The sequence below is a fragment of the Oryctolagus cuniculus genome, chromosome 7, assembly GCF_051225735.1.
Source record: "Oryctolagus cuniculus isolate XC-2025 breed Fujian yellow rabbit chromosome 7, ASM5122573v1, whole genome shotgun sequence".
NCBI classification, from domain to species: domain Eukaryota; kingdom Metazoa; phylum Chordata; class Mammalia; order Lagomorpha; family Leporidae; genus Oryctolagus; species Oryctolagus cuniculus.
The window spans coordinates 36334350-36345654 of record NC_142873.1 but is presented as its reverse complement, the minus strand read 5'-3'; the positions used below and the strand labels follow the sequence as shown (position 1 = coordinate 36345654).

Sequence of the window (11305 nt, the reverse complement as noted above, 5' to 3'; positions counted from 1 at the left end):
GCTGATTGGAGAGGCATATTGGCGCCAGTATCCATTCTGTCCTATAGTCAGTGTTCCCCTGAGTTAGTTACGCCCCTTCTCCCTGCTCTTTAAAAAGCCTGTGTGGCTGTGAATAAACTGACATGTTCACCGAAGCCTGTCCCCGGTGTTTCTTTGTGGGAAAAGGATACTGATGCCCTGCTCTCCTCAACAGTGTGGATTTGCAGGACCAAGCTGCACCTGCTGCTAGGTTGATGGCCCTCCCTCCTCTGATGGCTAGTGCAGTGAAAAAATCCTCTTTAAAGTGGGACAATTGATGGGGCCAATCCTATGGGGTAGCAAGGAAAGCCGCTGCCTGCAGTGCCGGCATCCCTTAAGGGTGCTGGTTCGAGTCCTGTCTGTTCCACTTCTCATCCAGCTCTTTGCTATGGTCTGGGAAAGCAGGCTGTTGTGGCCATTTCGGGACTGAGTCAGTGGATGGAAGATTGATTCTCTCTCCCTCTCTCTCTCTCCCTCTTTCTCTGCTTCTGTCTCTCTGTAACTCTGCCTTTCAAATAAATAAATAAATAAATAAAAATAATGAGACAAATATGGACCTGTATTATGGTGCTGGTTGGAGTCCCAGCTGCTCCACTTCAGGTCCAGCTCCCTGTTAATGGTCTGTGAAAAGCAATGGATGATGGATCAAGCACTTGGGCCTCTGCACCCATGTGAAAGACAAATGAAGCTCTTGGCTCCTGGCTTCAACCTGGCACAACCTTGGCTGCTGTGGCCACCTAGGGAGTGAACCAGCAGATGGAAGACTTGTCTTTCTCTCTCTCTCTCTCTCTCTCTCTGCTACTCTGACATCTAAATAAATAAATAAATCTAAATACATATGTTTATTTGAAAGCCAGAGAGAGGAGAAAGAGAAAGAGAGAGAGAAGAGAAGAAGATCTTCTATCCACTGATTCATTCATTCAATCACTGAATGCCCACAATAACCAAACAACCAGGGCTGGGGCAGACCAGTGCCAGGAGCCAGGATCTCTATTCCAGTCTCCCACATGGCTGACAGGGGCACAAGCATCTGCTACCTTCTGGAGTGCATTAGCAGAAAACTGGATGGAAAGTGAAGGCAGGACTTGAACTCAGGCACCCTGATGTGGGATGTGGGTGTCTCAAATGGCTGTGTTAACCTGCTGCACCACAATACCCGCCCTTCTGATATGGACTTTATCACATTGTGGGAGATGATCGGGAATTTTTGAAATTCTTTGACTCTAGAAGATATGAAAGGAAGCGTTGTTAATCTTTAAAAAAAAAAAAAAGGAAAAAATCAGATCCACAAGTTTGCATGAGCAGGTTGAAAGTGAGAGTGAGAAAACTAAAACAGAGCTACCTGGGAAGGAAGAAGTGGGGGAGGAGTTTAAAAAATAGCATACAGCTGTTACAGGAAACCGGTTTTGCTTACAGACCATGTTATACCACATGTTTTCAATTGAGTTCTCATTCTTACCGCCATACTAACCTAAATCATAGGGACCAACTATGCCATTTGGCCAGCAGGTGGCGCTGTAAGATTCGCCTAAGAAAAACAGGTCATGAAAGGATTCTATTTTTCCTTCAAGAAAAGCACAGTCATCAATGTATATTCATATATTTTATGACGTTAGCAATACATGTGCTTCAGTTAAAATATTTTCAGAAAATTCATCCTTCCTCTCATTTTTCATATGCTAGGTTTATTTATTTCGGGAAACATCATCTTCCTGTAAAAGCAAAAAAAATAAGGAACTGAGGGTTTAAGATAAAATTGTCCTCCATTTCTGCCTGTCCCTTTGCTTCTCTGTATTGCTTACTGCCATTATTTAAAGAGCACATTTGCATGGTGATGCCTCTGTGTGTCATTGTCAGCCTGTATTAAATAGCTGGAGAAGGGATTAGATGGCGCCTGCTTTTCAGACTCTTCTCTTACCCTGCGCAGTGAGGACTCCCCATGTCCAAATATCTCTGCAATACTAAGCAACCTCTCAGACTCAGGGGGCACCCTATGCCGGAGATAGTGGGCATTTTTGACCTTTGCGAGCAACTCTAAGAAGGTCTGCTTTGTGGACTCTCTTGCATCTTCTGTGAAATGTGGGGGAATCTGGATCCCAGCATTCATGCCTGGCTTTAGATTGGCATCCTGGGATCTGTTCTCGTCAACAGGTGCCGCTCCGCTATCCCCAGCAGGGCTGGAACCTGGGTCTTTTTCCGAGGAGCTGGTGGAAACAGCTTGATGGTGACATAGAGCAGAGATGCCTTTGTTGGGGTCTCTACCCTTGGGTGCCTTTATGGAGTCCTCCCCTTGGGCTTGTGGCATCTCCTCCGCGAGGCAGGCAGTTCTGTGGTTCTGACATTGGTGCTCCTTGTTCCTCATGGAGTCCTTGAGACCAGTGGGATGAGAAGGAGGCCTCTGGGGCTTGCTGCTGTATGTTTCTGGGGCTGTGTTGGTTGCCAATGGTCTGAGGGAGGAGGTGAAAGAAGAGACATGTCAGCTGATGAAGAGCTTCATACCTAAGACCTTTCAAGTTCAGCTGGGGCCTGTTCAGTACGCTAGGAGCTAAGGTAACAAGGTGGGTGAGGATGGGGGTGCAGGGTGAAAGCAGGTAGCAATGCTGTGGGCGAAGCCTCTGCTTGTTCCAGGGAGGGAACGGGGCTAAAGAGGTCGCTTGGGGAGAAGGATTCACTGTCAGACCCGTTGTCTTACCCAACATGATCAGTCTGTGGGACTCTGAGCTTCTGCTTTCCCTGTGGGAACTTGAGGATGTTTTCTGGTCTCTTCTGAATTCCATTCCCAAAATAGGAGGAGAGCTTTTTCTTGATGATCTCTGCTTTTGATTAATTAATAAGTGTTAAGGGCTGAACTGTGTCCTCCCCCAATTCCGTATGTTGAAGCCCTAACCTGCAATACCTCCCATTGTGGCTTTATGTGCACATAGGGTCTTTACAGAGGTCAAGGGTTAAAACGGGGTCACTAGGGTGGTCCTAATCCAATATGACTGGTGTCCTTATAAGAAAAGAGAATTTGAACATAGACACACATACAGACACACACACAAGGAGAGGAACCTGGGAAAGACCCAGGGAGAAGGCACTGTCTACAAGTGTGGAAGCGAGACCTCAGCAGATATTCCCACACAGCCCTCTGCAGGAACCAACCTTGCCCACACGTTGATCTTGAACCTCTACACTCCAGAACTGCAAACACAGTGAAGTTCTGTTGCTTAAGGCAGCCAGTTGGTAGACCTCTGTTATGGAGTCCTTGAAAAAGTACAGGAGGAGGCAAAGAATGCAGGAAACTGGGCTTTCAGAGAATCAATGCATGAATGATGGGCGCAGAGGAACCTAAAGAGCTCCCAGATGTGTACCCAGAACATGTTAAAGAGGATTTAGAAGCACCGAAGTCATTTAAATTGGTTATGCCCGTGGAAGCATTGTTTGAATGTTTACCTTGGCAAGCACGGGATCTTCAGAGACAGAATACTCTGGGAGTGAGATGTGTCACTCACCACAGCTATGTGACCTGGGCCTTGAAGTTGCACTGGCCGCCGTGACTGAGTGCCCTCCTCCCTCGTTGAGTTGATGTTTCGTCATCGGGTGGTCATAGCTGCTATGGAGGACCCCGTTTGTTTTCAGGGCAGCTCATGAGTGAGTTGTTGGAGGTTGAAATTCCTGCACTACTTTGCTTTAATGGGATTGAGTTCCTTAAATCTGCAGTGCGGTCAGCAGGCACCCGGCACACAGGACGTGACCAGATAAAGGGCCTAGAATTCACAGCAAACTCCTAACACTGAAGTCGGATTGTTTCCTTGGGAAGTAGTCAGGACAACAGGTAGCCCATGGTGGACCCTTCTTTCGCTGTCTGCTTGGAGGAGGGTGTGGGTCTTTTCCTTGTGAGAACCCATTCTCTGCTCACTAAGGGAGTCTGAGTGTTTCTCCCACTCTTTCACTCTTGACCTGGAGGACCAACACGTTCAGAAATGAGTGTGTCTCTTCTCTGACACTTGATCTTTACCTGGTGTCCCCTCTGGGAAGACCTGGTACCTATATCCACCCAACTAAACAACTTATCAAGTGTGTTTGAGTGCCTCCTTTATGCCAGACCGTCTACAAGGGGTGCTTTAGAAGGCTCATGGAACAATGAACTTAAAAGATAAGCTCATCTTTGTGCAAAATCACTTTTTAAAAACCATGCATAAATATTTCATCATATGCATTTTCCATAAACTTTTTTGAAGACTCCTGGAACTTGACTTTTGTTTTCCCTTGGACATACAATTAGCCATAAAGTCCTGACAATTGTACTTTCTAGGTATCTCAAAATGCTGATTCTTCTCACTTTCTCCAGCTGAAAGCCTGCTTCTCCATGACCTGGGCCCTGGAATTCTATCAGGTGTGCTCTGGCTTAGCTGGGGCACTATTTTACCTTAACCCTTGCCTCCAGAGCGATCTTTCTAAAGCTTGAACGTGTATTCTCCCCGCTCCCAAACCCTATGGGGAGAAATGTGAGCTACTTTTTTGCAAGACCTGTGAAGATGTCACTCTCCCTGCTTTGCTGACACCTTCTCCAGCCCACCCCCACTTAACTACAGGTCCTCAGTTCTGAGCTGTTTGTGGAAAGCCTTACTTATCTGTGGGTCTTTGTAGCACACTGCTCCTTCTGTCAGGCGCGGCTCGGTTCTCCCGTTCCCCCTAGATTCTGCTCCCACACTCACAAGATTTTACCCATGGCCCCTGATAGACCAGAGGAACCTTCCAGTGCCTGTGCCTGACCTTGTAAATTACTCTGATTCAGCAACTAGCATCTTCTATCATGATGTTTTGTAAGCAGAGTAACCCTTCAATTTTAATATGAGCCTCTGGAGGGCAGAGACCCTAGATTTTTTCTTTTCACACTTGCATTTCAGACTCTGAGTAGTTGTAGCAGTGATTTCTAAAGTCTGGTCTGCAGAACACCTATCCCAGCATAATCTCAGTTGAACTCTCAGTGTCATCTCAGTAGAAAATGTGGATTTTGGAGCCCAATTTCTAACTTTCTGATCTGAATACCTAAGATGATGGTGGATAATGTGCATCTTAAATAATACACTTATTGTCATACAACTGATTTTCAGAAATGATTTTCTTAAATGAGTTATTGGAAATTATTGCTTAATGTAGTGCTCAGTAATATTACAACTCCAGGCCGATACTGTGGCACAGTGGATTAAAGCCCTGGCCTGAAGCACCGGCATCCCATATGGGCGCTGGTTCTAGTCCCGGCTGTTCCTCTTCTGATCCAACTCTCTGCTATAGCCTGGGATGGCAGTAGAAGATGGCCCAAGTCCTTGGGCCCATGCACCCATGTGGGAGACCCTGAGGAAGCTCCTGGCTCCTGGCTTCAGATCAGCTCAGCTCCAACTGTTGTGGCCATTTGGGGATGGAACCATCGGATGCAAGACCTCTCTTTCTCTCTGCTTCTGCCTCTCTAAGTCTGCCTTTCAAATAAAAAAAAATCTTTAAAAATATAACATTACAACTCCATAATACTGTTTCCTACCCTTCCCCCTACTTTGACTGTCAAGAAGTTGGAGGGTTAGAGCAGATATGACTTTCCAAGGAACATGGAGACAGAGGCCTCTGAACCAACAGTTTTGGTCTCATCTCCTGGGCGAGGCTGTTTCCAAATCACTTAGGCAGACTTAGCAGACTCCCAGCCTACGAGGGCCTGAGCTTTTATGCAGCCTCCTGAGAATCAGCATCTGGTCTTCAGTGTCCTTTCTGAAAATTAAAATGGGACCCAATCAGATGGCCTCTAAGATTCTTTTCTCGTAGGTGAACTCTCATTCTAGGTTGGTTAACCTTTTATTACACACAGGACATTGCAAGTGGAATTCAGTTACTTGTTGAGTCAACTTTAAAGACCAAGGTGGCTAGAAATCATTAGATACAATTAGAAATGTTTGAAGGTTAGGAAGAATTTCCAGGCCAGGTGATTGGACATGACTCCTGACTTTTGTGTCCATGTATCAGCAGCTGTGTGGACCTGAAAGACCTGACATTCAATCATGACACATACTTTTCTTTCTTTTTTTTTTTATTTATTTTTTTGACAGGAAGAGTGGACAGTGAGAGAGAGAGACAGAGAGAAAGGTCTTCCTTTGCTGTTGGTTCACCCTCCAATGGCTGCCGCGGCCGGTGCACTGTGGCCGGCGTACTGCGCTGATCCGATGGCAGGAGCCAGGTGCTTCTCCTGGTCTCCCATGGGGTTCAGGGCCCAAGTACTTGGGCCATCCTCCACTGCACTCCCTGGCCACAGCAGAGAGCTGGCCTGGAAGAGGGGCAACTGGGACAGAATCTGGCGCCCTGACCGGGACTAGAACCCGGTGTGCCGGCGCCACAAGGCGGAGGATTAGCCTAGTGAGCCGCAGCGCCGGCTGACACCTGCTTTTCGACGGAGTATGCCTCCTCACTTTTGGGGCCTGCTTTAAGAAAGAAGGGATATAGCTTGGAAAGCCTGAACTACATCTGTGCTATGCTGAACCTTGAAGTAATATTAACATCTAATTTTTGTAATGACAGAGGAAAACTGTTCCTAAAAACCTGTGCAACTGCTATAATTTTCAACAAAACAGTGGAAGAGGTTGAATTCTGTGATGCATTTTTATTGATTGGTAAGATTAAACACTTGTAGAGTACTTGCTTTGTGTCTAGTGCTGTTTGAAACTCAGTCCTCAAATAACTTCAACAGAAAGGAAGTAGCATTTCTATTTTACATTTGGGGAAACTGAGACACCAACCCCAGAGACTTTTTTTTTCTATTTTCTTGAACTTTCTTTTCATCAAGTGGGCTGGGGCACCGATTCGCCCATTTGGAGCTGCTCAATAACCGGTTGTTAGAGTCAAAGGAGAGAAAGCGCAGATGTCAGAAAGGGGTGCAGTCAGATCAGCCCAGATACAGTGGAAGGAATGTAGATTATGAGAAGATACAAAAAGGAAATGGAAAACAAATGAGGTAAGAAAGAGAGAGGTAATTTGCAAGACAGCAGTGACAGGAAGTCTGAGAAGTGGCAGCTCTAGAGGGCATGGGAGTGGGACGCTCCACGGAACTGCTCAGTTCAGGGGGGCAGGGACAGGGGAGGTCGGAGAGGCCAGCACCCCGACCGAGACCAGCAGGGCTGGCTTCCTTGTACCCAGGGCTCTGGTCGGGCCCCTGATGTGGAATGAGCAATGGGCTTGCCGCCTCGCTCTGCCTCGCGAGCCTGTGGCTGCTGCCCTGTCCCGGAAGCCTTACCTTGCTGCAACCTCTGAAGTTCTTTCTGGAGCTGTCTCTGCTCCCGGGTCAGCGATTTCATGTGGTAGAGGCAGATCTCCTCCAGGCTCCGCAGTCTCTGGCTGAGTCTGGCTTCAGCCTGCTTGGCGCTCTTCCTCTCCAAATCAAAGTGTTTGTCCTGCGCTCCTTTGACCACGTGCCTCTCCACCCTCTTCATGGTCTAGAGACCATAAAGCGAGATTCCTCCAGGCACCACCACTGATCTGATAAAACAAGAGCAGGACACTGGCCCCCTGGCTTTTAGACAAAGATCTATGCTGGGAAGCTGGGTATTTCATAACTGCTGAGTCACAGGGAGTTACGCTATTGGGAAATTCTACCCTCTAGGCAAATGAGCTTCCAGAGTGACATAGAAGAGGGAGGGCAAAGTCGCTCCACTGAGCCTCAGCCTCCTTGCCAGTGAAGATGAACGAGACTCTCCCTACACAGTGCCCAATCAGATGTCTGTAACGACCAAGTTAAAAATCTAGGAACACCTCTCTGGGAAAAATACAGACTCACCCTACAAGCATAAGGCATTATTCACCCAGTGAGAGAAGTCCCTCTGCTATTCCTTAAAGGCTCCCTCCACTGAGGTTGGGAGAGGATCTGGGGGCTTAGAGCACAGCCTTTTTTTTTTTTTTTTTTACAGAGTTAGTGAGAGAGAGAGAGAGACAGAGAGAAAGGTCTTCCTTCCGTTGGTTCACCCCCCAAATGGCCACTACGGCCAGAGCTGTACCGATCTGAAGCCAGGAGCCAGGTACTTCCTCCTGGTCTCCCATGCGGGTGCAGGGGCCCAAGGACCTGGACCATCCTCCACTGCACTCCCGGGCCATAGCAGAGAGCTGGACTAGAAGAGAAGCAACCAGGACTAGAACTTGGCGCCCATATGGGATGCCGGCGCCGCAGGCGGAGAATTAACCAAGTGAGCCACGGCGCCGGCCCTCAAGGGGTTTTTAGAGTTGTGACTTTGAAGTCTAGTGTGTAAAGCTGCTGTCTTCCAGAGTGGGAGGAGCGGGGTCTGCGGACTCTGAAATAGAACAGCTTCTGAAATGTTGGGTCTCGGCAGCACTGGGGAAGACACTTGTGAACATAAGCTCTTCTTGGACTTGGTGGGCATAAGTTCTACTTCTCACCTTCAGTGATTTTCTTAGGTTTCTGACCCTCTCCACCCTGCACATCCTCTGATGTCCATGCCTGCACCAACTTCTTTCTCCTCCAAATCCTTGTTGCTATTAGGCAGGGACACCTCGTCTCCTCCCCTTGAGTCGTAAGAGTTATCCCAGAGCTAAGAGCACAGTAGGTGCCTGGAAATAAACCGATTGCTTATCTGTAAGGCTTTGGTGGTGATAACACAGGAAAGAATTTAACATGAAAAGGGAGGCCAAGACCAGGACAAAAGAAGGCAAGAAATACATTTTAAGGTAGTTGATATGGAGTCTAAAATGTAAACTTCTTAAAAAGAATAGAGTGAGTAGCAACTTACCGAGGGCCCCCGGGTTCTCACGGTGAAATGCCGTGTTTCTTTTGCTATGTCAGGCTGACTCCGAGTCAATGAACTGGATTTTCTTTAGTGAACTTGAGAGTCTGGTGTTGGGGAGGAGACAGGGAGGGGACTGTTGGAGAGGGCTGTGGCAGAGAATGGTGAATGCCCTTGAAAGCTCTCTTTCCCTCCAGCACCGTTTGGTCAGGAATGTTAATACCCTGCACCATGGGCACGGATCCCTGCTCGAGTGGCAGAGCTCTCAGGAGCTCAGAAAGCCAGTCTGCCAGCTTCGAGCCCTGCCCGAGAGGGGCCCACGTTACTCCTTCTGGGCTGTGTCCATGGGAGCCAAGAATGAAAGCCAAGAATGTCTTACTGTGTTTTCAATCTCTCTCTCTCTTTCTCTCGTCTCTTTCTACTTTTCTTCCTTCCCCCAGCCTTTTGATGCACTTCCCTTCTCCACCCCCATTCCCACTTCTTGGAAACCCTATCAGCCCTCAGAGAAAGCTGTCTTGCTTTGCCATGATTATGCACATTCCGTGCGGGAGAGTAGTGCAATGATTTTACATCGCCACACATCCTACTGACTTCTTCCCAGGCTTCCGTCCACGTTAAGTGCATGTCTGTGCTTACTGAGATTTTCATTGTGATGAAAACGACCTTAGGAAAAGTGCAACTTGAATAAACGTTCGTGTTTCTATTTTGGACAGAGACAGTAGAAGGCTGCATTGAACCATTGGTGATAAAGATACTGAATGAGACTTTTCCTGTGGCCTTGGGGCTCTGTTTGAAAATGAGGCACTAATACACCACATTCTATAGACAGCTGCCAACAATGGGGTTACTGAGAGGCAGCAACATCCACCCAGCCTAATACCCACAGTTATCACCCAGCAAACAAACCAGGACAGAGAGATTTCTGGGGAGCAGGGGGAGAGGTGGAATTGTTCTCTCAGTGGGAGGTAATTCCTTCCCCAAGGTTTCTCATGCGGTAATCCCCTCACCTCCAGAATTTAAATGAATGAGGTAGGGTTCCAAGAAAATCACCATAGAGAACAGGATGCCTCCCAAGGGGAGACTGCACCCCACGCCCCAGCTGGAAGCTTCATGAACTGCAGACAACAGAACAGCCTCCCTCCATCCCTTTGCCGCCAGCAGAGTACATGCCAGTGAGGGGTTTCTTAGAAACGCTTGGATCCCGTGTGTCATCTTGAGAGACGGCTGGAGAAAAAGGGCTTGCAGACATAATCCAGGGCTGAGAGGCGAGCAGAGGCCTTGGCGTGGTGAGCCTGGGTAGGCAAGGGTGGCCAAACCCATCCCAATCGCCTAATTGCTATGTAAGAGTGGCTTCGAGGCCAGCGCCGTAGCTCACTAGGCTAATCCTCTGCCTGCGGCGCCGGCACCCCGGGTTCTAGTCCCGGTTGCTCCTCTTCCAGTCCAGCTCTCTACTGTGGCTCGGGAGTGCAGTGGAGGATGGCCCAAGTGCTTGGGCCCTGCACCTGCATGGGAGACCAGGAGAAGCACCTGGCTCCTAGCTTCGGATCGGTGCAGCACGCTGGCCACAATGGGCCAGCCGTAGTGGCCACTTAGGGGGTGAACCAACGGAAAAGGAAATACCTTTCTCCCTGTCTTCTCTCTCACTGTCTAACTCTGCCTGTCAAAAAAAAAAAAAAAAAAAAAAAAGGTGGCTTTGAGGACCTGGTTCCCTGCGAAGGAAAAGGAGCTTGGAGATCAGAGCAGGGAGTAGGAATCATGGCGTGGCCGTGGCCGTGGCATTGCTTTCTGGGAGACAGTGCTCTTCCCAGAGAGGAAATGGACCCACAGGCAGTTGCCAGATTGAGACAGACAGACGGTATTCTGAGTGCAGGTGAGCTTCCTCGTGTGAACCACACCTCTTCCAAGCCGAGGACACCAGGAGCCCACGGCACAGAGACAAGCGGGGACATGGCAGCTCCAGCACCAAGTGCAGCAGTGATGGGGAGAGAGCTCTACCTTTGCCATCCCTCTTCCGTCCCTAGTCCTAGCCCACACCCTCAGAGCGCCTAGACCCGAAAACACCAGACAGGGAAGAAGGAAAATAAATCATGCTCCCTGTTCTATCCGGAGGGGCTGGAGAAGGAAGAGCGACAGAACAGGTCTCACTCCCTCTCCCCTGATCCCATCCAGGTCCCTTACTGTCCAATGAGAGAGGGCTTGCATTGTATTTTGAGTTGGAACTTCAAAGTGGAATGGATTTTTTTAAAGATACATTTATTTGCTTGAAAGTCAGAGTTACACAGAGAAAGAAGGAGAGGCAGAGAGAGAGAGAGAGAGAGAGAGAGAGAGAGAGGTCTTCCATCCGCTGGTTCACTCCTCAATTGGCCACAATGGCTGGAGCTGCGCTGATCCAAAGCCAGGAGCCAGGAACTTCCTCCAGGTCTCCCACATGGGTGCAGGGGCCCAAGGACTTGGGCCATCTTCTACTGCTTTCCCAGGCCATAGCAGAAAGCTAGATTGGAAGTAGAGCAGCCGGGACTCGAACCAGCACC

General features: G+C 48.6%; 1 protein-coding gene across 7 annotated transcripts; it reads right to left on the bottom strand.

Annotated features, from left to right (window-relative positions):
* Window positions 1-1602: 1602 nt before the first annotated feature.
* CCDC190 (coiled-coil domain containing 190) lies at window positions 1603-9020 on the bottom strand. 7 transcript variants are annotated; one of them, XM_070077427.2, is made up of 6 exons: window positions 8781-8988; window positions 8431-8632; window positions 7277-7518; window positions 3163-3264; window positions 2711-2834; window positions 1603-2465 (listed from the first exon to the last, which is right to left on the bottom strand). In XM_070077427.2, the coding sequence occupies exons 3-6, from the start codon at window positions 7470-7472 to the stop codon at window positions 1826-1828; spliced, it is 1062 nt and encodes a 353-aa protein (XP_069933528.2). In that variant the 5' UTR covers window positions 7473-7518; window positions 8431-8632; window positions 8781-8988; the 3' UTR covers window positions 1603-1825. The 7 variants fall into 7 exon arrangements, with proteins under 7 accessions (XP_069933528.2, XP_051714394.3, XP_069933530.2 ...); XM_051858434.3 differs by lacking the exon at window positions 8431-8632 and having other exon boundaries at window positions 8781-9020; XM_070077429.2 differs by lacking the exons at window positions 3163-3264; window positions 8431-8632 and having other exon boundaries at window positions 2711-2831; window positions 8781-9020.
* Window positions 9021-11305: the final 2285 nt, after the last annotated feature.